The following is a 27,661-nucleotide window of genomic DNA, read 5'->3' on the forward strand; positions in this document are numbered from 1 at the left end:
TTCAATTTTCCGAATATTAGTTCCCATTACGAGTGCATCAGTGCATAGATTCATGAAATCCAGTTATTTCCTCTTTTCAAATCTGGTCTATTAGGGTCTAAAATGAGAAATTTCATTTTCTTATTATTTAAATATATATTAGATATCATTCTACCAACACATTAGTAAAATGTTGAAATAGTTTAACCATAATAAGCCAGGCTAAAAAGTGCTTCTCTAAAAATATTGTCATTAGAGAGCATGTTTCCCCCTCTTCAAACATGTGTTTCAGACTACTGTTACAAACACAAACAAAATTTTTTCAGTAATTTTGTGAATGAATTTTAAAAAACTAAAACAAAAACCCACAGCATTTTAACATATTCATACCTATGAAAGACACAACATTAGCACTCTGAATGAGCTTGTTAAAACTTTTAATCAGAAGTTCTAATAGAACTCATTTTGGAAGTGAAAAGTCATTAAAAAAATTTTTTTTAAATTTACTTTTATTTTTTGTAGAGACGGGAGTCTGGCTATGTTGGCCAAGCTGGTCTCAAACTCCTGGCCTCAAGCAATCCTCCCACCTCAAACTCCCAAAATGTTGGGATTACAGATGTGAGCCACCACACTCGGCCAAAATTAAATAAAATACTCGAATAAGTAATGCTCAGAAGTAGGTTACTTAGGCTGGGCGCGGTGGCTCACGCCTGTAATCCCAGAACTTTGGAAGGCCGAGGTGGGAGGGTCACAAGGTCAGGAGTTTGAGACCAGCCTGGCCAATATGGTGAAACTCTGTCTCTACTAAAAATACAAAAATTAGCCGGGTGTGGTGGCAAGTGCCTGTAATCCCAGCTACTTGGGAGGCTAAGCCAGGAGAATCACTTGAACCCGGGAGGCAGAGGTTGCAGTGAGCCAAGATTGCACCACTGTACTCCAGCCTGGGCGACAGAGCGAGACTGTCTAAAAAAAAAAAGAAAAAGAAGTAAGTTACTCAAAAATATCTGCAATGTAGGGCCGGGCACGGTGGTTCACGCCTATAATCCCAGCACTTTGGGAGGCCAAGGCAGGCAGATCACCTGAGGTGAGGAGTTCAAGATCAGCCTGGCCCATGGTGAAAACTCGTCTCTACAAAAACATAAAAATTAGCCGGGCATGATGGTGGGTGCCTGTAATCCTAGCTCCTTGGGAGGCTGAGGCAGGAGAATCATTTGAACTCGGAAGGCAGAGGTTGCAGTGAGCTGAGATTGCACCATTGCACTCCAGCCTGGGCAACAGAGCGAGACTCCATCTCGGGGGAAAAAAAAAATCTTCAATGTATTAAGAAAAATGTTAACAGGTAAAAATTGAAGAGTTTATTCCATGGCACTTTAGTCTGAAAAAAAATTAAAGAACAAAAACCGAAGAGTTTATTCTGAAGCAAATTATATTAAAGGGATAATACTGGTTCTAAGAGATTTCAAAACCCCTAATGACAATTACTATGCAACATTATTTCATACTTGAAAAGAAATCGGAAAATATATCTCAGAATAACATAACCCAAAACTTTAATTCTCTTAACAAGTTCTGACATTTTGGTCATCCAAAGAACAAACATCCAGTCCATTGAGATACATAATAATCACACTAAGGATTTCTAACATATAAGCAGTAGCAAAGTGATGACTACCTTATGAAAACAAAAATGAACAGTCCTTTTCCTCAGTTTCACGTGTGGATTTGCCTGTGACTTTGCGCTGAGTCCATTAAAAGTGATTTCATTCTATGATGGTTCCCTGAGTCTGCTTTCCAGTTCCTCTCCAGTACTGCTGGAACCAACCAAAACTTTAAAGCTTCACTGATACTCCTTACCCTCCCCTTAATTCCATGATCAAATGCATTAACAGCACTAACTTACCTAACTAATGAGTGTGTACTTAAGTTACTATTCAGTGAGAACAGTCCTCAAGAAAAGTTTAGATTTTGGGTTTTGTTTGTTCGTTTTATAGCTCCATAAGCCTTTTACTCCCATTTTTTTATTATTATTATACTTTAAGTTCTGGGATACATGTGCAAAATGTGCAGGTTTGTTACATAGGTATACACGTGCCATGGTGGTTTGCTGCACCCATCAACCTGTCATCTACGTTAGGTATTTCTCCTAATGTTATCCCTCCCCTGGCCCTCCAACCCCCAGATTTTTTCTTTTGTTTTGTTTTGTTTTTAATGATGTCTTACACCGAGCACTTGGTTAGCAGGACAGAATGCCAATTAATACAATATGACTTCTGTTATATATAAAACTGACATATGTAGCCATATATCCTTTCTTTGACATCTAAGTAATACACATTTACTGAACTGACTAAATCCATAGCATGCAGTAAGACAATATACAGACAAAGCAGAGCAATAACTCATTATAGTGCCTGAACATTTAAAAACCTAAGGATCGGCCAGGCACAGCGGCTAACGCCTGTAATCCTAGCACTTTGGGAGGCCAAGGAGGGCCGATTGCTTGAGCCAACAAGTCCGAGACCAACCTGGGCAGCATGGTGAAATTCCATCTTTACAAAAAATACAAAAATTGGCCAGGTGCTATGGCTCACACCTGTTATCCCAACACTTTGGGAGGCTGAGGCGGGTGGACCACAAAGTCAGGAGTTCAAGATCACCCTGACCAACATGGTGAAACTCCATCTCTGCTAAAAATACAAAAATTAGCCAGGCATGGTGGCATGCACCTGTAATCCCAGCTACTCAGGAGGCTGAGGCAGGAGAATCACTTGAAGCCGGGAGGCAAAGGTTGCAGTGAGCCAAGACCACACCACTGCACTCTAGCCTGGGGGACAGAGCAAGACTCCGTCTCAAAAACAAAAAAAAACAAAAATTAGTTGGATGCGGTGGTGGGCACCTACATTCCTAGCTACTCAGGAGGTTGAGGTGGGAGGATTACCTGAACCCAGGAGGTCGAGGCTGCAGTAAGCTGTGACCGTGCCACTGTGCTGCAGCCTGGGTGACAGAGTGAGACCCTGCCTCAAAAAATAAATGAATAAATAAATAAACCCAAGGATCCTTTAGAAATTCTAATGAAATTAAACACGTTTAAATGTAGGTACTAAAAATGTCAGGGTATTTTTTGTAACTTTATGCAACTCACAGGAAAAGGTTTTCAGTTTAATTGTTTTTGAAAACCCACTTGAGGGAACTAAATATTACACAACACATCTGACCAACAAGTATCTCTGCTTTACATCAATGTTATCAAAAAATATGACCAAAATTTCTCATGTGAATTCCATGGGAATGTATCACTGAAAATATAACCAAAATCAAGCTGAAAATATGATTTCATCACATATTTTAATTATTGCCTTTTTAGAAATACATCAATTACATAAAGCTGAATTTAAGCCATTCTTTTGAGAATGTCATAAAGTAGAGGTCAGCAAACTTTTTCTGTAAAGGGCCAAACAATACATATTTCAGTCTCTGCAGACCATTTGGTCTTTGCTGAAACTAATCAACTCTGCTAACATAACACAAAAGCCGCCACAGACAATATGTAAACAAATGAGGGTGACTATAATAAAATGTTATTTATGAACACTGAAATTTGAACTTCAAATCATTTTCATGCTTCCCAAAACATTCTACTTTTGACTATTTTTCAACCATTTAAAAAAGTAAAAACCATTCTTAGGTGACAGGCTGTAGAAAAACTAGTCATAGGCTTAATCTGGCCCACAAGCCATAGTTCGCCAATGCCTGTCACACTACTACATGTCTTATAAATTAGTACATTCCCTCCTGCAATATCATTGCACACTAGAGAGGTACTTGTCCCCTTTTACAGATATAAACAGTAAGTAATGAGAACAAAATCTATGCCAACTCTTATGCTTTGTTATAAAAATAAAAAAAAAATTGCCCTCCTTTCGGCAACATACGTGAGACATCACTGTCCAGAAGAATCTCTAAAGTACGTCAGTCCTTGATTTTATGGAGTGTTTTTTTTTTGTTTTGTTTTTGAGATGGATTCTCGCTCTGCTGCCCAGGCTGGAGTGTAGTGGTGCAATCTGAGCTCACTGCAACCTCCGCCTCCTAGGTTCAAGCAATTCTCCCTGCCTCAGCCTCCCACATAGCTGGGATTATAGGAGCCTGCCACCATACCCGGCTAATTTTTGTATTTTTAGTAGAGACGGGGTTTTGCCACGTTGGCCAGGCTGGCCTCAAGCTCCTGATGTCAGGTGATCTGCCCACCTCAGCCTCCCAAACCGCTGGGATTACAGGCATGAGCCACCATGCCCAGTTGAATGTTTTTTATATTACTAATTTAATATTATAAAACCAACCAAAAAAGCCAGTCAATTTTTGAGTCAAGCATTATACATCATAAATAAAATTCATTAATGCCTAAAAAATTCTATTAAGAGAACTTTTTTCTTCTTTTCCATTTTTTCATTTTTATTGACTTTTTTATATTTCCTTCATTTTATTAATTTTTGCTTTGTATTATCCTAAAAAATAAATTTTATTTTATTTTTTTAAATTTTTTTGAGACGGAGTTTCGCTCTGTCACCCAGGCTGGAGTGCAATGGTGCAATCTCAGCTCACCGCAACCTCTGCCTCCCGGGTTCAAGCCATTCTCCTGCCTCAGCCTCCTGAGTAGCTGGGATTACAGGCATGCGCCACTACGCCGGGTTAATTTTGTATTTTTAGTAGAGACAGCATTTCTCCATATTGGTCAGGCTGGTCTCGAATTCCCAACCTCAGGTGATCCGCCAGCCTCAGCCAAGCTACTAAAGTTTAAGAAGTTTAACATAAAAATTTATAAAATCATAAAAAGACAGAAAGAGAAATTCTCATTCAAACGTCTTTCAGAAAGGTCAGGCAGGCAATCTATTAATAAAAGCTAACTAACATTTACTAAATACTTACAATGTGCCAGACACTGTTAAGTGCTTTTACACATATGAATTCACTATATGATTCACATTTACCTCAGAGTTACAGAACTATTGTTATGCCCATTTTACAGATGGGAAAACTGAAGCACAGAGATGCTAGGTAACTTGCCCAAGACTGCAGAATGTGCAAATGACAGTGCTCTAGCTCCAGAGTCCACGCTCTGAAATATTGGACTATGCTGCCTTTCAAATTATAATTATCCACTTTGTATGTTATAGTGAAGTTAAAATGTCTCTCAAACACGTCCATGAAGGCAAGCCTTCACCACAGAACTGCTTATTTTATTTCCTCTTTTGGGTCCCTCTCTCGTTTGGATTTGACTTGGTAAATATTGAGCGGCTAACATGTATACTATACACTGCAAAAACAAGTGCTAAATGTAAATATGGGTGGATATTACATAATTGTGAAAAGTACAGTATGAAGAAGAAGAAAAGAACCTGACTCTATCACTCACTTTCCATGTTATATGGGGCAAGCCCTTTAATCCCTTTGTTTTACCATCTTCAAAATATAGGCATTTATATAATATAGGTACTGTTAGGATCAATTAAGATCATATAGGCCAGGTGTGGTGGCTCATCCCTGTAATCTCAGCACTTTGGGAGGCCAAAGTGGGAGGATCACTTGAGCCCAAGATATCAAGACCAGCCTGGCCAACATAATGAAACCAAGTCTCTACAAAAAAAAAAAATTTTTTTTTAATTAGCCAGGTGTGGTGGTGCATACCTGTGGTCTCAGCGACTTGGGAGGCTGAGGTGGGAGATAGCGAGGCTGCAGTGAGCTATGACTGCACCAAGACACTCCAGCCTGGGTGACAGGGAAAGACCCTGTCTCAAAAAAAAGGATCATATGTGTGATTTATTATGTTAATGTAAAATGGTATTTTCATGAGAAAAAAAGTGCCAAAGCCTAACATAGGAAAGGCAAGAACTTCAATGCCAAATTCTATTAATCATTAGACAAATTAAAAAGGAAAATAGTCTTGACAAACATACAGAACATTCATTTTAACTTTGCCCTTGTGCAGTCATACAAAATTATATATAACACATGGACAAAATCTTTAAAAGAATGATCATGAAGAAGACCCCAGAAAAACCGCTGGGTTTTATATCTCCTCCAGCATTCTGTCCAATTTTAATAAAAATTGGCCTTAGAATTATCTTAGATTTTCTTGGCTGGATGCAGTGGCTCACGTCTGTAATCCCAGCACTTTGGGAGGGCAAGGCGGGCGGATCACTTGAGGTCAGGAAACCGGCCTGGCCAACATGGTGAAACCCTGTCTCTGCTAAAAATACAAAAATTAGTCGAGTGTGGTGGCAGGTGCGTGTAGTCCCAGCTACTCAGGAGGCTGAGGCAGGAGAATCGCTTGAACCTAGGAGGTGGAAGTTGCAGTGAGCCAGGATCGCGCCACTGCACTCCAGCCTGGGTGACAGAGCGAGACTCCAGCACAGTGGCTCACTCCTGTAATCCTACCACTTTGGGAGGCCGAGGAGGGCAGATTGTGTGAGCTCAGGAGTTCGAGACCAGCCTGGGCAACATGGTGAAACCCTGTCTCTTCTAAAACACAAAAAATTAGCCAGGCGTGGTGGCATGTGCCTGTGGTCCCAGCTACTTGGGAGGCTGAGGCAGGAGAATTGCTTGAACCTGGGAGGTGGAGGTTGCAGTGAGCTGAGATCATGCCACTGCACTCCAGCCTGGAAACAGAGGGAGACTCCGTCTCAAAAAAAAAAAAAATTATCTTAGATTTTCTTTTGGTTTCATTTTAGAATTATTTATGGATATCTCATAATCTTGTAAAAAGACTCTAGAACATAGCAAAGCAAAACTGTACCCATTAAAATGGGTACTACTACTACAGCAAAGTCATTTAAACACAATTAGAATATCTAGGACATAATTTTAGAGCTCTTAGAACATTACAGCTATAACACTAAATCTAAAGTACAGAGAAGTAACATCTTAATTGTGCTTAAATACTACCAATTAATTAATTGGTATTAACTACCAATTAAACAACCTACCTGTGAAGCAAGGTACAACTCACCTGGAAGGAAAGTGAAAGTAAAAGCAGTACCATTTCATTATTGGCTGATGTGTTTTTAAGTTTCAATATCAGTCAATAATGCCTCAAGAATTAGCATTCATAAAAGAAACCTCTGACTTTTTTTTTTAACAATGGGCAGACGAAAAAGTCTGCATTCTACTTAAATTTTTTTTCCTGAACTTTGTCAACTCACTGCTGTTAGACTAAGCCTGCAATCATGAGGGTACTAAGTCAGGGGTGCTGAAGAGAAACTTGTTACCACTTCCACCAATTAGGGAGAAAAAAAGGAATAAAGATATTTTGAGATTACTCAAACAAGAATTCTGGCCTACGACCTGAATTCATGATTTCACTATACTGAAAGAAACAAATTCTGTAACATAATTGAGTTACAGCCATGAAAATGAAATCATTTGTTCATCCAATTAAATGCCCAAAATATACTAATAGGACCTCTATAATATTTCAAAGTACAAAGCATTTCAAAGCATATAAAGAGCACTTAACATTATAAAAGGCAAAACTCACCGAGAAAGTAAGGCTATTAATTCCAAATAGGCAAATACTACTGGATGACATTTTTAAATTTATAATAATTATAACTCACCAGGTCAATCACTTAACCAAAATGTATAACAAAAAATAATATTCGGCTGGGCATGGTGGATCACACCTGTAATCCTAGCACTTTGGGAGGCCGAGGCGGGAAGATCATGAGGTCAAGAGATCGAGACCATCCTGGCCAACATGGTGAAACCCCGTCTCTACTAAAAAAAAAAAAAAAAAAAAATAGAGAATTAAAATTAGCCGGGCGTGGTGGTGCATGCCTGTAATCCCAGTTACTCGGGAGGCTGAGGCAAGGGAATCGGTTGAACCCAGGAGGTGGAGGTTGTGATAAGCTGAGACCAGGCCACTGCACTCCAGCCTGGGAGGCAGAGCGAGACTCCATCTAAAAAAAAAAAAAAAGATATTGGCCAAGCACAGAGGCTCATGCCTGTAATCCCAGCACTGTGGGAGGCCCAGGCAGGCGGGTGGCTTGAGCTCAGGAGTTTGGGACCATCCTGGGCAACATGGAGAAATCCTGTCTCCACCAAAAATACAAAAAATTAGACAAGTGTGGTGGCACGTGCCTATGGTCCCAGCTACTCAGGAGGTTGATGGAGGATTGCTTGAGCTGGGAGGTGGAGGCTGCAGTGAGCACTTCAGCCTGCCACTGCACTCCAGCCTGGGTGACAGAGTGAGACCTTGTCTCAAAAAAACAAAATAAAATAATAAAAGATATTGAATAAAAGGCTTAAAGAAATTTAACTAGGTAGGAATCTTAAATATCAGCTAGCTTAGTTTTCTTGCTTTATCACACCTCAGGGAAACCTTACTGGAAGAACTATTGCCCATTATTTAGTCCTATGATGTAGAAAAACCTCAAAACACCTACTAGATGAGAGGTGCAGTGGCTCACACTTGTAAACCCAGAAGTTTGGGAGGCCATGGCAGGAGGATTGCTTGAACCCAGGAGTTCGAGGCCAGCCTGGACAACAGTGTGAGACCATATCTCTGTTTACAAAATTATTTTAAAGGTTGGGATGGGGGGCGGGCACAGTGGCTGACGCCTATAATCCCAGCACTTTGGGAGGCCAAGGCAGGCAGATCATCTGAGGTCAGGAGTTCGAGACCAGCCTGGGCAACACGGCGAAACCCCGTCTCTACTAAAAATACAAAAATTAGCTGGGTGTGGTGGCATGTGCCTATAGTCCCAGCTACTCAGGAGGCTGAGGTAGGAGAATTGCTTGAACCCAGGAGGCGGAGGTTGCAGCGAGCCAAGATCACGCCACTGTACTCCAGCCTGGGCAACACAGGGAAACCCCGTCTCGAAAAATTAATTAATTTATTTATTAATTAAAGGTGGGGTGGCACCGAGCACAGTGGCTCACACCTATAATCCCAACACTTTGGGAGGCCAAGGCAGGAGGATCGCTTGACCCCAGAAGTTTGAGATCAGCCTGAGCAACATAGGGAGCTCCCTCTCTATAAAAAATTTTAAAAAATAACCAGGCATGGTAGCACGTGCCTGTAGTCTCAGCTACTTGAGAGCCTGAGGTGGGAGGATCCCTTAAGCCCCAGGAGGTCAAGGCTACACTGAGCCATGATCACACGACTGCACTCTAGCCCAGGTAAGAGGGAGACCCTGTTACAAAAAAAAAAAAACAACACAGCTACTGGATAATGACTGGGAGGGACAAAATGATCATTTTAGCAGAACACCATAATGTACCCTTGCAGAAGGTAGGAAACTATCATTAGGCCAATAGGGACTGTGCACTAATCCATTCCTCATGTCTTTTTTGCTCAGTCACGTATCTGCATCTTCTCTATAGTGGCTGCTCAAGTTGAAGCTATCCTAAGGCATGAGTGATTTATTAAGCCATATGCCAATTATTTTCTACATGGTGATTAAGATTCTCACATCCTCAAATCATTACATCTAAATAAGCAAAGTCTCCCATCATAAAAAGGCTATGATGGCCAGGCACGGTGGCTGACGCCTGTAATCCCAGCACTCTGGGAGGCCGAGGTGTGCAGATCACCTGAGGTCAGGAGTTTGAGACCAGCATGGCCAACATGGTGAAACCCCATCTCTACTAAAAATACAAAAATTAGCTGGGTGTAGTGGCACAGGCCTGTAATCCTAGCTACTTGGGAAGCTGAGGTAGGAGAATTGCTTTAACCCGGGAGGCAAAGGTTGCAGTGAGACAAGATCATGACACTGCATTCCAGCCTGGGAGACAGTAAGACTCCATCTCTAAATAAATAAATAAATAAATAGGCTGTGACAATACTAAGGTCAGTTTACACTATGTAAGTAAACTTCTCAAATAACTGTGGATTAATAGTTCTGTAACAAATGGATAAAAGTTTCTAAGGAAAGGCCACAAAGCTGTATTCTTAACTACATTCTTTTCAAATTTTTATCAATGACTTGAATAATAAAATAGAAGAGCTGCTTATCAAAGCTGAATGTGACCAGAAGATAAGCACTATTCAGTTTTTGTTTCGAGACAGGGTCTCTCTCTGTCGCCCAGGCTAGAGTGCAGTGCTGCGATCATGGCTTACTGCAGTCTCGACTTTCCAGGCTCAACTGATCCTCCCACCTCTGCCCCCAAGTAGCTGAGACTACAAGCGCATGACACCACACCCAGCTAATTTTTATATTTTTTGTAGCAATGGGGTTTCAGCATGTTGCCCAGGCTAGTCTCAAACTCCTGGGCTCAAGCGATCCTTCTGCCTCAGCCTCCCAAAGTGCTGACATTACAGGCGTGAGCCACCACACCCAGCCAGTACTATTAATAATACACATGTAATCAATATCCAAAGCTTTCATAAAGCTAAAATAATATACAAAAAGCATCTAAATAAAGTTTAACAGAGATATGCAAGTACACATTTAGGCTTTAAAAATTGTATTTCACTAGTTTAAGGTGAAGAAGAAGTGGCTTGTCAGCAGTTCATATGAGAAATAAAGCTTTAGTGCAAATAAGTTTAACAAAAACCAAAAGAACAACAAGGTAGCTATAAAAACTAAGGCAATTTTAGGTCACAGATAGAAAAGAATGCATCCAAAACAAGTATCCTAAGAGTAGTGAAGTGTCTGGAAATCATGGAGCAAACTGAAAGAACTGGAGGTATTTAACATGGAGACGAGAAAAGGGAAACATCACGGCAGTCTGAATATCTGAGATACTGTCATGGGAATAAAAGTGGACACATATGTCCTCTACTGGTATTCCTCAAACCATCTGTGGTAAAGGGCCACCTTTCCTTCCCCAACCACTGGACACTTCTGTAAAAATATAGTAAGAATACCATGACCACTGAAAATTCCTATAAACTTTTTTTTTTTTTTTAGGACGAAGTCTCGCTCTTGTCCTCCAGGCTGGAGTGCAATGGCACAATCTCGGCTCACTGCAACCTCCACCTCCCGGGGTCAAGTGATTCTCCTGCCTCAGTCCCCCACAAGTAGCTGGAATTACCAGGGCCTGCCACCATGCCCGGCTAATTTTTGCATTTTTAGTAGAGATGGGGTTTCACCATGTTGGCCAGGCTGGTCTCAAACTCCTGACCTCAGATGATCCACCCACCTTGGCCTCCCAAAGTGCTGGGATTACAGGTGTGAGCCACCATTTCCAGCCTGAAAATTCCTATAATAATTTCTAAATGCTCACTCTCACTTTCTGTGTTTCATTAAATTGTGAACAGGTTACAAGTTCATAGATTTCCTACTTCAAGTACCTGTATTCCATCCATACCAGAAAAAAGAACCAAATCAAAGGGAACCATTTTGTGGGAAGTTAAATTTCCACCTGATGTAACAAAGAATTCCTAGCCCATAAGTGTTTCCAACAGTGCAATGGCACCGAGAGAACTGAGCTCCTTTGGGAAGTATTCAGAGGAAAAATAATTTTATCTGTTAGATAATCTAAAAAATGTATTCCTACTTTGGAAAGGTGAATGGATTGGATTAAAACATCGTAGAAGCTCTCCACTCTCCAAGATTCTGAGTCCAATCAAAAGCAAATACACACATATACACCCTCAAAGTAGCCAAGAACTAATCAATCATTAGCATACTATTAGCATACTCACAAATCAGTTATGATGTATTAGGTAGGATGTACAAGCAAAGGACTATGAAATTGACAAAGCATATGGAAATCATAATTAAGCCCTAAGTAAGTGAGAAGTATGAATAAAGCACCACCATAATCCTTTTTAGTCCATTACTAATGGTACAAGTACACTCTCAGGTTGCCTCTTCAAAGTTTAAACCAGTCCTCGCAAGTCAAAACACAAAACAAGGATAAGCCTTTTCCTTTTTCCTAAAAGAACTATTGATAACACCATTGCCGTCTTAAATTCTCACCTCTGAGTGACCTTCAGCCACAAAGATTTAACCACAGTCTCTACCTTGACCCTGCCCTAACTGTACTACTGGCATACACTACTCCTGTTCAATCTTCTGGTCAATCATCTTCTAGTGGTAAGTACTTAAACCACTCCTCCCCTACCACAGACTTATGAAACTAGAAAAGGATCTCCTCCTATACAAATTTCTGATCAACAGTAATTTCAGATTCTCAACCATGCAATATAAATAGTTGTAGAAATATTAAAATAGTTTAATACTCAGCCACGTGCTATGGCTATTACCTCTTTGCTACACTCCCTCAGCCCCCCTCCAAATCCATCCTCCATAGAAATTGACCTAATGCCTAGCAACTCCATCAACTTCTAGCTTCTCGTTGCTCCTCAGGTACAAATACTACACAGTAGTCTACCATACCTTTTAACAACCAAAATTGGCCCCAAAGTCAGGTCTTTTCACCAATTACCACAGGCACAGTACATTCCTCCTTTAGAATTTTAAATGAATGCCCCCAGGAAGAAGACTCCTACAAATGAGTTTTGTAGTTGCATTTAAGAAATTTTTTCACAGCTAATTTTGTGCATTATTTCCCAAAACTCTAATCTGAAATACCACTGGTAATTAATGACTCATTTTCTTAAGAAGAGCAACAGTGACATAAAGAACTTAAAATACTAAACAATGAAAGCAAACCTGTTATAGAGAGAACGTTAAAGCACACAGAAAAATATTAGCAGGTAAGTTTAAGTGACAGAAAAGGAAATTTTACCCCTTGATTATTAAGGAGTATTTAAAATCACAGGAAGAATACACATCCACAAAGCAAAAATCACCATCTACTTGGCAGATTTTTTTTAAATCAGAAACAAAATCTATTGTAGACTCACATTAAAACATGAGTACTCAGACTGTTCTACTTTGAAATTTTCCTGGAATGTTAAGAAATCACCTGTAAGGAGCCCTTTTCCATAAGTTCTTTCAGTGGCATGAAGACTTTAAACATTTTTAAGTATGAGCTCCAAAATAAATTCTCAACTCTGAGAAACATTTGAAAATCACCTGTTTTGTCTCTCAGTATTCTGGAGCTCCCTGTGGTCCCTTTTCAGGTGTTTGGTCAAAGACGTAAAGTACTCTTTTAAAAGATTCTGGAAGGGCTGTTGTTTCTCTGGACTAATTATCTCACTAGGAGGAAAACTCAAATTAAACTTCTCTGCAGCACTCTTTACTTTCCTTGGTACAAGTCCAGCAATATCATCTCCACAATGTCGACAGAAACTAATCACTACAGAGACATGAGTGTGGGACTCCCGATCAGCATTAATAATATTTTTTAGCTGTTCATAGATTAAGGAAAGACCTTCCTTGTCAGTGAAAATCCCAACTATTGTCAATTCTGCAATAAAACGCAAATCAGTTCTTAACTTGGTGATGTTAGGTGTTTTCTCCTCTTTCCTTGCTTCAAAATGTTTTTTCCAGACCTGAAGAAGTGATGGGGCAAAGTCAGCATAACGCTGGTGAAAGAGAGAGCAGAGGTGCACAGCACAGTTCACATCAGAGATTTTTAGTTTTGCTTCCACGATGGAAGCTACAGCTTCTGCAATGTATTTGCTTAAATTTAGGCCATTAAAATCGTGGGACAAGGAGTCTCTCTGTTGTTCTGTAATAGTTTTTAGTTTCTTGACAAAAGCAGTATTTTTCTTCAAACTTGAGTCAAGGCGGCTGAAGAAGTTTTCCTCTGGTCGGCTGTCCGGAGCATTTTGGTTTTTGCTACGAAGTTCCTTTCTTAAATGATGTCGTTCCCAAGCTTCCTGATGAAGCTGAACCGATTCTTCTTTTTCTCTATATAAAAACAAACAAATAAATAAAATACTCTCTACATTTTGAAGCGTTATACACAAATCCCCTAAGAGTAAAAAGCCAATGAAAAAAATTATCTAAGTATAACAATCCACAAGATTCAAAAGGCCTTTCACTACTTTTAAAGACATTTTACTGGCCAGGCATGGTGGCTCATGCCTGTAATCCCAGCACTTTGGAAGGCCAAAGCAGACAGATCACCTGAGGTCAGGAGTTCAAGGCCAGCCTGGCCAATATGGTGAAACCCCACCTCTACTAAAAATACAAAAATTAGCTGGGCGTGATGGCGCTCACCTGTAGTCCCAGCTATTCAGGAGGCTGAGGCACAACGCTTAAACCCAAGAGGCAGAGGTTGCAATGAGCCAAGAACGTGCCACTGCACTCTAGTCTGGGCGACAGAGCAAGACTCCGTCTCAAAAAAAAAAAAAAAAAAAAAACACACAAAGACATTTTACTAACGACTAACGATAACAAGTATTATCTTAATGAGAAGCTCAGTACTGGAGGTCGATAACAAATGTCATAGAGCAGAGGATACTGACACTAGATTAAAATTAAAAATCATTCTGCCAACTGGCAAGCTAACTAGGTAAGACATATAATGCTACTATGAAAAATATAGTATGTTTGGGAAGGATGTAAAATGTGAAACAAATAAAAGCAATGGGCAAAGAGAAAAAAAAAACAATTATACACAAAGAATTATTTAAAGAATTAGCACTACAAAACCAGGTGTGGTGGCTCCCAGCACTTTGGGAGTCGGGTGGATCACCTAAGGTCAGGGGTTCGAGACCAGCTTGGCCAACATGGTGAAACCCCGTCTCTACTAAAAATACAAAAATCAGCCAGTCGTGGTGGTGGGCACCTGTAATCTCAGCTACTTGGGAAGCTGAGGCAGGAGAATTGCTTAAACCTGGGAGTCGGAGACTGATGCTGCAGTAAGCCAAGATCTCCCAACTGCACTCCAACCTGGGCAACAGAGCGAGACTCTGCCTCAAAAAAAATAATAATAATAATAATAATAATTAGCACTATAAAAGAATGCATTAAAAATGTTTTGAGGCCTGGGCAGTGGCTCACGCCTGTAATCCCAGCACTTTGGGAGGCCGAGGCAGGCAGATCACGAGGTCAGGAGATCGACACCATCCTGACTAACATGGTGAAACGCCATCTCTACTAAAAATAACAAAAAATTAGCAGGGCATGGTTGCACGCGCCTGTAGTCCCAGCTACTCGGGAGGCTGAGGCAGCAGAATCGCTTGAACCCGGGAGGCGCAGGTTGCCGTGAGCCAAGATCATGCCACTGCACTCCAACCTGTGTGACAGAGCAAGACTCTGTCTCAAAAAAAAAGGCCAGGCACGGTGGCTCACGCCTGTAATCCCAGCACTTTGGGAGGCCGAGGCGGGCAGATCACGAGGTTAGGAGATCGAGACCATCTTGGCTAACACAGTGAAACCCCATCTCTACTAAAAATACAAAAAATTAGCCGGGCGCAGTGGCAGGCACCTGTAATCCCAGCTACTCAGGAGGCTGAGGCAGGAGAATGGCATGAACCTGGGAGGCGGAGCTTGCAGTGAGCCGATATAGTGCCACTGCAGTCCGGCCTGGGCAAAAGAGCAAGACTCCGTCTCAAAAAAAAAAAAAAAAAAAAAAAAAGTTTTGCAATGTTAGATATTGTTTTTCCATCCTCAGCACATTAGCCAAACCTTTAACAAAGTACCTTGCTATGTTTGGGCTCTTAAAAATTCAAGTGATTTAGAAAATTTGGAAAGGAACCAGAAGACAACTATCAAATAAGAAACTTAATAAAAACCTAGTAGACTCAGTTTATACTGAAAAGAATAACCAAAACCAAATATACCTATTTTTCCACTAAAAAGACAGAACAAGTTTAAATTGCAGAAGTAATAAAATAGGCACGAGTGAGGGGCAACAATCTGATTTTGAAGTTTATTGAAGTTTTTGAGATAACAAAACACATAACTTAAATCTCCACTTTGTGAAGCTGAGGTGGGAAGAGCCCAGGAGTTAAGACCAGAATGGGCAACACAGTAAGACCCAATCTCTACAAAAAAATTTTAAAAATTAGCTGGACATGGTGGCACATGCCTGTAGTCCCAGTTACTTGGGAGGCTGAGATGGGGGGATCGCTTGAGCCCAGGAGGTCGAAGCTGCAGTGAGTCATGATCACACCATAGCTCTCCAGCCTGGGTGACAGAGTGAGCCCTGTCTCAAAAAATTATACGCATATCTATAAATCTCTAAAAAAGTACATTTTCGTCTTTCTGAGATAATCACCCCTGAGTTATAAGATAATTATTTGATTTTTCCATTAAAAGCTACAATATATTAACAGAAAGGTGGCCTCTATCACTGAGAACATGGACAGTTGAGTATCTCTTTGAAGTCTCCCAGCAACACACAAATACAAAATGAGCAGTGAAAGTACATTTTAAGAAAGTATGTACAAGGCTGGGTGCCGTGGCTCACGCCTGTAATCCCAGCACTTTGGGAGGCCAAAACGGGTGGATCACCTGAGGTCAGGAGTTCGAGATCAGCCTGACCAACATGGAGAAACACTGTCTCTACTAAAAATACAAAAATTAGCCAGGCATGGTGGCACATGCCTGTAATCCCAGCTACTCGGGAGGCTGAGCCAGGAGAATGGCTTGAACCTGGGAGGTGGAGGTTACGGTGAGCCGAGATCGCGCCATTGCATTCCAGCCTGGACAACAAGAGTGAAACAACTCTGTCTCAAAAAAAAAAAAAGAAAGAAAAGAAAAGAATGTACATACATTAAATAACTCAATTTTCAGCTGCATTGAAAACACTTATATATCGAAGTTTTTATGGGTAAATGCTATGATGCTCTACAATACTCCAGGGGGAAAAAGTGTGTAATTATTGATGCTAGGTAGATGGGGGACTAGTTCACTATACTATTCTATTTTTGCATATATCTGAAATTTTCCCAGGAGCTCAGGAGTTCAAGACCAGCCTGGGCAACACAGAAAACCCCGTCTCTACAAAAAATACAAAAATTAGCCAAGTATGGTGGTATGCATCTGTAGTCCCAGCTACTCAAGAGGCTGAGGCGGGAGGATCGCTTGAGCCCAGAAGGCAGAGATCGCAGTGAGCCAAGACCAGGCCACTGCACTCCAGCCTGGGTGACAGAGTAAGACCCTGTCTCAAAAAAAAAAAAAAAAAAAAGAATCTCTTAAGAATCATGGTTCTGAATATTCCAAAACTAGGCACTACTATAGCTTTGCAGACCTAAGGGTTCTGTTCCTTATTAAAAGAGGTCCTGGCCAGGGGTGGTGGCACGAGCCTGTAATGACAGCTACTCAGGAGGCAGGAGGAATCACTTGAGCCCAGGAGTTGGAGACTGCAGTACGTTATGATGGAACCTGAGAATAGCCACTGCACTCCAGCCTGAGTAACAACAGCAATGCCACCATCACCCCCCCAAAAATGGGAAGAAAGTAGAAGCCCTAAAGAACAACTCTGAGAAGAAAGGTGGCTGTTCTAGAGATCTATACAAAATCGTGCTTGCAAAAAGCTTTTTAAATTATGTATTTGGCCACGCAAAGTAGTGTACATCTGTAGTCCCAGCTACTAGGGAGGCTGTAGTGGGAGGATCGCTTGAGCTCAGCAATTACAGACTAACTTAGAAAAAAAAGAAAGACACCGTTTCCAAAAAACGACTTTTTAGGCCAGGCATGGTGGCTCATGCCCGTAATCTCAACACTTTGGGAGGCTGAGGCAGGAGGACTTCTTGAGTCCAAGAGTTCAAGACTAGCCTGGGCAACATGGTGAAACTCTATCTACAAAAAGTACAAAAATACCCAGGTGTGGTGGCATGCACCTGTAGTTCCCGCTACCAAGGAGGATGTGGTGGGAGGATGGCTTGAGCCTGGGAGGTCAAGGCTGCCGTGAGCTGGCATTGTACCACTACACTCCAGCCTGGCTGGAGTTTGTTGAGCTCTTGTTATGTTACCAGGCACTGTACAAAATATATTAGCAAATATCCTTAAGACAGTACCAATGAAGTTAAATTCTACAAGCCTCATTTTAGAGATCAATAAAATGAAGCTTAAAAAGGGTAAGTTGCCCTCTTAAATTAAAAAAAACTTTTTTAGTTAAAAAATAAATAAGTTATATATTTATGCTTTCCCTTATTTTTCTTCATAGAGACAGGGTCTCACTATATTGCCCAGGCTGGTCTTGAACTCCTGAGCTCAACCAATCCTCCTGCCTCAGCCTCCCAAAGGGCTGGGTTTACAGGCGTGAACCACCATGCCCGGCCTAATAAGTTTTATATTTAGAGAAGAGCTTATGCTATTCAACAGTAGTCACTGCTGATGCATCTCTGGTGTTTCTCCTATAAGAACTACATTTTTCACTAGTTTATTATTTACTTGCACAGATTTACAAGCTTAAAAACAGATTTAAATAAAGATAAGAATGGAAGGCATTGTGGAATTGTGCTTAATGAATAGTCGAAAGTTTTAAAGTCAGACCAACCTAGCTTTAAATCCCAACAGTTCTACTATTTGCTGTGACCTTAAGCAACTTACCCTCCTTAAGCTTCATTTTGTTAATCTGTAAAATGAGGATCATAAAACTTACTTCACTGGGATTGTCCTAAGGATAGATGCTAATATATTCTGTACAATGCCTGATAGATAAGAACTCAACAAACATCAGCCAACTGAAGGTTTTCAATTTTTTAAAAAAATGGAGTACTATCATACCATGAAAAAAAGTTTTTATTTTATTTTATTTTATTTTTGAGATGCAGTCTTGCTCTGTTGCCCAGGCAGGAGTGCAGTGGCACAGTCTTGGCTCACTGCAACCTCCACCTGCTAGGTTCAAGCGATTCTCCTACTTCAGCCTCCTGAGTAACTGGGACTACAGGCATGCGCCACCATGCCTGACTAATTTTGTATGAAAAAAAGTCTTTAAAAAATAAACAGCCAGGCGCGGTGGCTCACACCTGTAATCCCAGCACTTTGGGGAGGCTGAGGCGGGCGGATCACCTGAGGTCAGGAGCTCAAGACCAGCCTGGCCAACATGGTGAAACGCCATCTCTACAAAAATACAAAAATTAGCTGGGCATGATGGCAGGTGCCTGTAATCCCAGCTACTCGGGAGGCTGAGGCAGGAGAATCACTTGAACCCAGGAGGTGGAGGTTGGAGTGAGCCGAGATGGTGCCACTGCACTCCAGTCTGGGCGACTGAGCAAAATTCCGTCTCAAAATAAATAAATAAATAAATAAATAAAAGATTACCCAGGACCTCAAAACAGTACTCATTAAAGATTATTACTATTATTTAATTTGAATAATTAACACACCTTAAGCATGCCTCTAGTCAGTGAAACTAACAGAACAAGTAAATTAAGATACTCCCAATTCTTAAAGAGCTGCACCCAGGACACTATATTTCAAATAATGTTTTTTTCCCAAAATATTCCAATCTTCCCATTCCCTCACATCAATAAATACAATCAACTGCCTTACTTCATCTGAGCAGCTGCTTCTTCTTCTTGCTGACGTTTGGCCTGCTCTTCTTGCTTCTTTCTCTCTTCCTCTTGATGTTTCTTTTTTTCTTCCTCTTCTTTTTTCTTTGATTCTTCCTCTGCCTTCACCTTTTCTTCATCTTTTTTCTTGCGTTCCTTGTCTTCCTTTTTTCTCTTATCATCTTCCAGTCTCTTCTTCTTGTCTTCAGGGGCCTTGCTGACCTCCTTCTTGGCAGTGAGCTTGATATCGTCTTTTGGCCTCTCCTTGCTGCTCACTGTCCGCCTTTCACTGCAGTCTTTTTCCTTGTTGTTTGGTAAAGAGTCTTTTTCTTCCATACTTGCTGGCTTTTTACGCTCAGCTGGCATTATGTGACCCAGGACAATCTGTAAGAGGGAAAGAATGTCAGTACCATAGATGCAGCGACTTTTTAAAATGATATCACACTATTTTTTTAAACAGAACATATTAATGCAACTTGGCAATTGTAAAAGAGTAAATAAAGGCATGTAAAATGAATACTATTTCTGTTACAAAATAAGTTATTCATCACATTCCACATCCTATCATTATTAGTTAGGCCTATGTCTAAGTACTTGTTTTTTACTTTTTATAAGGAAAAATCCAAGCCCAGACAAAAGTAGAGAGCATAATATAAGGAACCTCCACATACCCATCACTCAGATTCAGCCACTATCAACTCCAAAACAATATGTCATTTAATTGTAAATACTTCAGAATATATCTGTGAACATTTTGAGTCAGCTTTAACCCTAGCATTTGACAACCATGAAAGATGGCGGTTCACTATTTCATATAATATTCAATGTCAGTATTTCAGCTGAAAAAGGAAACAAAAACAAGCCCTTGCCTCCTATATGTCAACGGACAAAACAGAACAGCGGACTCATGAATCTCACTTCATTGCTCTAACCTTATCATCAAACTTTCAGATACAAAAACTGTTAACTATCTCAAATTAAACTAGACTTTTAACTTCTTCATCTGTATTAGTTGAAGTTAATTTATAAATAAACATGAACCTAAAATCCATATGTTCTGTGCTATATCTGTCAATACAGAGTAGCTATTAGCCCAGGGTTTCTAAAGTTCAGCACCATTGACAGTTTGGGCAAAATACTCCTTTGGTTTTAGAGGGAAGGGGTCACCATGTGCTCTGTAGGAGGTTTAGCAGTGTCCCTGCCTGCTATGCAGTGCATACAAGTAGCTCCTCCCTCATTTTGACAACCAAATATAACTCCAGACATTGCTAAATATCCGTCGGAGAAAAAATTATCACCCAAAAACTGCTGCACTAGTCATATGTGGTTACTTAAATGTAAATTAATTAAAATTAAATAAAATTTGAAATTCAGTTCTTCAGTCAGTATCTGTATTTCAAGTGCTCAATTCCACATGTGACTAATGGCTTCCATACACAGCAGGGCAGATACAGAACATTTCTACAGAAAGTTCTATTGGATAGCATTGGCCTATAGTACAGGCTTATAGTTAACTGAAAGTAACTGTGGAACAAAAAACTATACTTTGCAGGAAAATTCTGAATTTTTCTTTTCTAAAAATATATTTCTCTACTCAGAACTAGTTGTCTAATTTCTTTTAGGCATGGTGTTTCACGTTTTAACTCCTAAATTATCTAAGAGTTGTATATAAGAAAATCAAAATTCGGCCAAGCACAGTGGCTCATGCCTATAATCTCAGCACTTTGGAAGGCCGAGGCAGGCGGATTACCTGAAGTCGAGAGTTCGAGACCAACCTGACTAACATGGAGAAATCTCATCTCTACTAAAAATATAAAATTAGACGGGTGTGGTGGCGCATGCCTGTAATCCCAGCTACTCGGGAGGCTGAGGCAGGAGAATGGCTTGAATCCGGGAGGCGGAGGTTGTAGTGAGCCAAGATCACGCCATTGGACTCCAGCCTGGGCAACAAGGACAAAATTCCGCCTCAAGAAAAAAAAGAAAATCAAAATTCTATTTTAGAAGTAGAAAATTACCTAAATTTCTTAGTTTTATGTTTTCTTTTTGAAACAGGGTCTCACTTTGTCGCCCAGGCTGGAGTGCAGTGGCACAATCACAGCTCACTGAAGTCTCGACCTCGCGGGCTCAAGTGACCCACCTGCCTCAGCCCCCCAAGTAGCTGGAACAGTAGGTGCTCAACACCACATCCAGGTAATTGTATTTTTAGTAGAGATGGGATTTCCCCATGTTGACTAGGCTGGTCTCGAAATCCTGAGTTTAAGTGATCCATCCACCTGGGCCTCCCAAAGTGCTGGGATTACAGGTATGAGCCAATGTGTTTTTGAGCCTTAGTGTTTTTGTTTTTCTTTTTTTTTTTTTTTTTTTTGAGTCTCGCTCTGTTGCCTAGGCTGGAGTGCAGTGGTGCGATCTCGGCTCACTGCAACCTCCACCTTCCGGGTTTAAGTGATCCTCCCACCTCAGCCTCCCAAGTACCTGAGATTATAAGTGTGTGCCATCACACTCAGCTAATTTTTGTATTGTTAGTAAAGATGGGTTTCACCATATTGGCCAGGCTGCTTGAATTCTTGACCTCAAGTGATCCATCTGACTTGGCCTCCCAAAGTGCAGGATTACAAGCATGAGCCACAGTGCCCGGCCAGCCCTTCGTTTTTTTTTATTAAAAGCAATAGTATCCTTAAATATTTTCAAATATAGGTTTTAAATTACAGCACTTAAAACTAGGTTACCAAAAAAAAGCATTTGTAATATTGATATTTTTTAAATACAAAAATACTTTACTTCAGTACTCTATTAAAATGTTAATTTCACAGAAAGCAACCTAGACCAATAGAAACACTTTAATTTTTGCAGGTACATGCCACAGCCTGTACCTTCTCATAACTACCTTTTTCCTTCTACTTTTTCTTTTACTCCCTCATTGCTCTCCACTCCCTTGTTCTATGCATTTATTTTGACAGTGACACCTAATAGCTGTAGTTAACCCCACTGGTAAAACTCAGAACAACAACAAAAAAGCTATTGGTCCTATTTTTAAAATCGTCATTAGGGGCTGGGTGCGGTGGCTCACGCCTGTAATCCCAGCAATTTGGGAGGCCAAGGTGGGCGGATCACCTGAAGTCAGGAGTTTGAGACCAGCCTGGCCAACATGGTGAAACCCTATCTCTACTGAAAATACAAAAATTAGCTGGGCGTGGTAGCAGGCGCCTGTAATCCCAGCTACTGGGGAGGCTGAGGCAGAACTGCTTGAACCCAGAAAGCAGAGGTTGCAGTGAGCCGAGATCATGCCGCTGCACTCCAGAATGGGCGACAGAGTGAGACTCCATCACACACACACACACACACACACACACACACACACACACACAAATGACCTTTAATATATGAAAAAGCAGGCTGGGCACCATGGCTCACTCCTGTAATCCCAGCACTTTGGGAAGCCAAGGCAGGCAGATCACTTGAGGTCAGGAGTTCAAGACCAGGCTGGCCAACATGTGGAAGCCCCGTCTCTACTAAATATACAAAAATTAACCAGGCATGGTGGAGGGTGCCTGTAATCCCAGCTACTCGGGAGGCTGAAGCAAGAGAATCGCTTGAACCCGGGAGGCGGAGGCTGCAGTAAGCCAAGATAGCGCCACTGCACTCCAGTCTGGGCAAAAGACGGAGACTCCGTCTCAAAAATACAAAAAACAACAACAACAACAAAAAAAGAAAAAGCATTTCTATGCCAAGACAACATTAGCATTTATATTATCTATTTTTTTAATTAAAAAAAAAACTGTTTTAATAAAATAGAGACAAGGTCTCAGTACGTTGCCCTGGCTGGTCTCACACTCCCGGGCTCAAGGGATCCTCCCGCCTCGGCCTTCCAAAGTGCTAGGATTACAGATATAAGTCACTATACCCGGGCAGCATTTCTATTATCTAGAAGTGTAGTTATTGATTCTTATACATTTTCAATTAAATATCCAACTTTAATGTGAAAACATCACGCCCTTAAAGAAAGCAAACTTTCAAAAAGACTATAATACTAATACACTACTCATGGTACCATACTAAACATTTTACGTATATTATCTCATTTAATACTAAAATCTTTATGAGGTGGGTATTATTTTCCCTATTTTATAAATGAGTAAACTGAGACTTGACCAAGTAACTTGACCAAGGCCTGCACAGCTGGTGACAGAATGGGAATCTGAACCCATTCTCTGAACCAAAGAATCCTAAGAGTACCAAATTGTGAGATGGGAGACATGCTGGTAAATACTGACTATAGCAACCCACAGAATTATGAATCTCAAGAGTAGAAAGAATCCTTCATAACGGTTAAGGAGTTCTCATGTAATGTTTTTAACTTTTAGCAGACTCTGGCTGAAACATATGGGGACAATTTAATATCTAAGGTAATAACATGATCTTATTGAAGGATATTAATCATTAAGTGAAAAAAGTTTATATAGATTTCACATTTTCTGATGTGATGCATCAACAAGTAACATTTCAGGACCACAGGACACTACAAAGAATGGCATCAGAACTTACAATTATGTCTCTCTCTCTTTTTTTTTTTTTTTTTTTTTTTTTTTTTGAGATGGAGTCTCACTCTGTCGCCAGGCTGGAGTGCAGTGGCACGATCTTGGCTCACCACAACCTCTGCCACCCGGGTTCAAGTCATTCTCCTGCCTCAGCCTCCCGAGTAGCTGGGATTACAGGCATGTGCCACCATGCCCGGCTAATTTTGTATTTTTAGTAGAGATGGGGTTTCTCCATGTTGGTCAGGCTGGTCTCAAACTCCCGACCTCAGGTGATCTGCCCGCCTTGGCCTCCCAAAGTTCTGGGATTTACAGGCATGAGCCACTGTGGCTGGCATCATGTCTCATTCTGAAGATAAAATAACATCTTAAATTCTTCAAAGAAAAGATTAAGAAATTCATGTAGTATCTGACAAATTCACAAAGATCATCATTTATTAGTTCAACAAAGTCCCAAACTTTTATGACTCTTTAATAAGATTCATTTCTTCATTAAATTTTAAGTACTTAGTATAAGAAATAAAGCTGCAGTAGGCATGCAAGAATTAGACTCGGGGCTGGGCATGGTGGCTCATGCCTGTAATCCCAGCACTTTGGGAGGCCGAGGCAGGTAGATCACGAGGTCAAGAGTTCGAAACCAGCCTGGCCAATAACATGGTGAAACCCCATCTCTACTAAAAACACCAAAATTAGCTGGGCGTGGCGGCACACGCCTGTAGTCCCAGCTACTCAGGAGGCTGAGGCAGGAGAATCACTTGAACCCGGGAGGCGGAGGTTGCAGTGAGCCAAGATGGCGCCACTGCACTCCAGCCTGGCGACAGAGCCAGACTCCGTCTCAAGAAAAACAAAAAACAAAAAAAAAAGGATTAGATTGTACCCTAGAACATAATAAAACAGATTCTCCGTAAAACCCTTAAGTCCTGATACTGGTATCTCCTTTCAACCACTTCGTCCTTACATTACAAGCATACACCCAAAGTATACTTGGAACTAAATTTCCGTAAACAAAAAAAATAAGACAAAAATCTAGAAGTTCATGAAGAGGCAGCAATGCAACTTGTGAAAACAACATACATGGGCTTGGAAGTCGGACTGATTTTAAATCTGCATCCCAACTCTGCAGCCTGATAGCTACAGAAATCAGGCAACAACTTCTCTGAGTACACTTATTTATCAATAAGATGGATATACTGCTATCTATCTTGTAGAGTTCTTAAAATTCTAGCATTGTAACTAGCATGAGGGAGGCATTAATAAATGTTCTGTCACAAAGAACACTGAGAAGTTCAGCATACAATGAAAGATTTGTAAAGTCAGATAAAGACTATTAGATTTTATCTACTTCTATCCTCAATTTTTACATTCCAAGGATAGCAGCAGAGTCACCTACCCAAGATTATATATACAGCTAGTTTCCGTGGCTGGACCAACACTCACTACCCAGTGCTTTTTCACTACCTACACTAAAACGAATAAAATATACAAACACCATGATTCACCTCAATACACGTTTGTTTTATGTCGACTTAAAAAACTGAGCACTAAGTGATATTTAATAAAATGCTAAAATTCTTATTTCAATAACTTCAAGCTTTAACAGCCAAACTTTTCATCTAAAGTGTTTCCAAAAGTTTTTCAAGTCCAAATACAATTTTAAATAGGTCCTTTCTCAAGATAATGAGGAGAAAAAGTCGTGATCTTTTCACTGGAATCCGATTAGCTGTTACAAATCAGTTTGCTGAATACAATTATATTCAGACTACCCTTAAAAGGAAACCATGCTTTAAAACCACCTTCCTAGCTCCCAAAATAGTGTCCTGTCACTTGAACTGTATATTTTATTTGGTATTCTAAATACATTCTGAACTTCCAAAAGAAAGTAAAACTAATATACTAGAAGTACCAATGGAGTGTATTGGGGGGAAGAGGGCACAAAAGGGGGTGTTTCCCTTTTAAAGACATTCCCTTGCAAAGTACCATATGGATTATGTACGAAATCCCAATCAGAGTGCTCCGAAAACACTCCAGAGTGAGAGAATGCGGTTTTACCTTTCAATTCTCTTATTCAAAATGCTGTCAGGACAGAACAGCACAGGAACACTATCTCCCAGTTTCTGACTTTATTTTTTAAAGAACATCCTTAGTATAAAGGACGTATTAAGAACTGTTAGAAATTGTACCAGCTCACAAATGAGGAGACTGACGATGTTAAGGAACACCTAAGAACTATGGAAATGAGATAAAGCGTCAGCGAGGGTTTCACTTTGATCTGATGCATCGTTTCGTGTCGTGTAAGTCCTCTAAGAAGAGCAAGAGAGCTGAAGGTCCGATCACCCCAGCGTGGACCCAGCTGGCTCTGCTCTGCCAACCTGGGGACCAAATATCCTGTGATCACTTCCTCAGTCCAACAGTCCTAGCAAGAAGAGAGTGCTTGGCGCCTTGAAGAGGTGAAGGTAAAGTGAAGAATCAACCAGCCTATGTGATTAAAAGGAAGTCAACCAAACAGCCCATGCCCACCATCCCCAGATACACCCCAAGCCCCTTCCCCTACACACACCTCTCCTACAAACCCCTGCTCTGGTGGTGTAGGAACCTCTACACCCACCACACTTCCCCGACACAACTCCCCTTCCCACAGGTATCCACGGTCACCTTCGCGGACCATCGCTGCCCCAACCCCAACTTCTCGCCCCACACTCCCTCGCCACAGAAGCCTTCCCGGCCGGTCTCCCCACTCCGCAGCCTCCCACACACGCGCCCTCCCCACTTTCTCGCCCTCGCTTCCCTCCCGGCTCTCGAGGAGCTTCCCCCGACCTCCCCTCGCTCTCCTCCACGCCCCCGAACACCTTCGCCCCTCCACCGCGGGCTCCCCGCCTCCAGCCCCGAGGCCCGGCCCAGGCATGTGGGTAGGCACCTCCTCCACCGCCCCCCAAGCATGGCCCGGCCCGGGGGCTCCCGCGTTGATGGGAGCCTCGGAGACAGGGGGTCTGAGGAGAACGACGCCGGACCCGCGGTCCCTCCACTGCTCGCCGACCCCGGAGAGCTGGAGTGTGGAGTCGCCTCTGGGGTCCCCTAGGGAGTAGGAGTCTAGGCCGGTGCCCCCCAGCCCCATTTCCTCCCGATCGTTGGAGCGGAGGGGAAGGAGGATCCCCGGGACTCACCTCGAGCCTGTTGTCAACATTAGCCCCGGGTTTCCCAGCACCAACTCCAGCGCTCGGGCTCTCCCCTCCCCTCCCCCCACCTATCTCGCAGCCGAGGGCCCGCCTTCCCTCAGCTCCCCCTCCTCCCTCCGCCCGCCAGCCCTCCCGCCCGCCACTCACCAGCGCGGCCGGGCTGAGAGTGGGGGCGGGGCGGAAGGAGGCGAGAGGGAAAAGGCCATCCGCGCGACTGCCCGATTAAAAACAGTCCTGATCGTCTTCCCTGCGGCATGCCGATGCCCTCAGCTTGACTCTGGGGTGGCGGGTCCGGGGCAAAGGCTCATATGAGTGCCACTCACTTAACGGCTCTTTCAAATTCCCCAGTCGATGAGAAGAGCGAATTTTTCAGACAGGCAATGCGTAAGGTAGCCACTACCAGCACCTCAAACCAGGGCCCCAGCGGAGGGGTGGAGTGTTCCGAGGACCCGAGGCAGGAAGTGGATTGGTCGCCAGGAAAGGGAAAGCGCCTGAATTGGAGCTGCGCAGGCGCAGGCGCTTCGCGGGGGATGGGGGTGGGAAGCGCGAATGGGGCGGGGCGGAGCTCACGGGAGGCGAGGAAGTGTGGTGGAATAGTGGGAGGGTTACGGAGCGCCATTAAGGACAAGCCCGGCCACGTGATTCTCCTGGGCGTTTCCTGGTGCGAACCTAAG

The 27,661-nt window shown here is 41.9% G+C and overlaps 1 protein-coding gene across 3 annotated transcripts in view; it reads right to left on the reverse strand.

Moving 5' to 3' along the window:
• The window catches only part of UPF2 (UPF2 regulator of nonsense mediated mRNA decay), a 123,099-nt gene extending 95,649 nt beyond the window's left edge, over nucleotides 1-27,450 (reverse strand). Inside the window, exons 1-3 of one of the 3 annotated variants that reach the window (XM_016962633.4) lie at nucleotides 27,311-27,450; nucleotides 19,284-19,666; nucleotides 12,963-13,742 (exon numbers count right to left, since the gene is read on the reverse strand). In XM_016962633.4, the coding sequence (XP_016818122.1) occupies nucleotides 12,963-13,742; nucleotides 19,284-19,648 (1,145 nt within the window). In that variant the 5' untranslated portion in view covers nucleotides 19,649-19,666; nucleotides 27,311-27,450. Of the gene's footprint in view, nucleotides 1-12,962; nucleotides 13,743-19,283; nucleotides 19,667-26,975; nucleotides 27,113-27,134 lie in introns of those variants that run through there. The other 2 variants (XM_016962632.4, XM_507656.8) reach the window with 2 other exon arrangements.
• Nucleotides 27,451-27,661: the final 211 nt, after the last annotated feature.

This window comes from Pan troglodytes, chromosome 8 (assembly GCF_028858775.2).
Source record: "Pan troglodytes isolate AG18354 chromosome 8, NHGRI_mPanTro3-v2.0_pri, whole genome shotgun sequence".
Taxonomy (NCBI): domain Eukaryota; kingdom Metazoa; phylum Chordata; class Mammalia; order Primates; family Hominidae; genus Pan; species Pan troglodytes.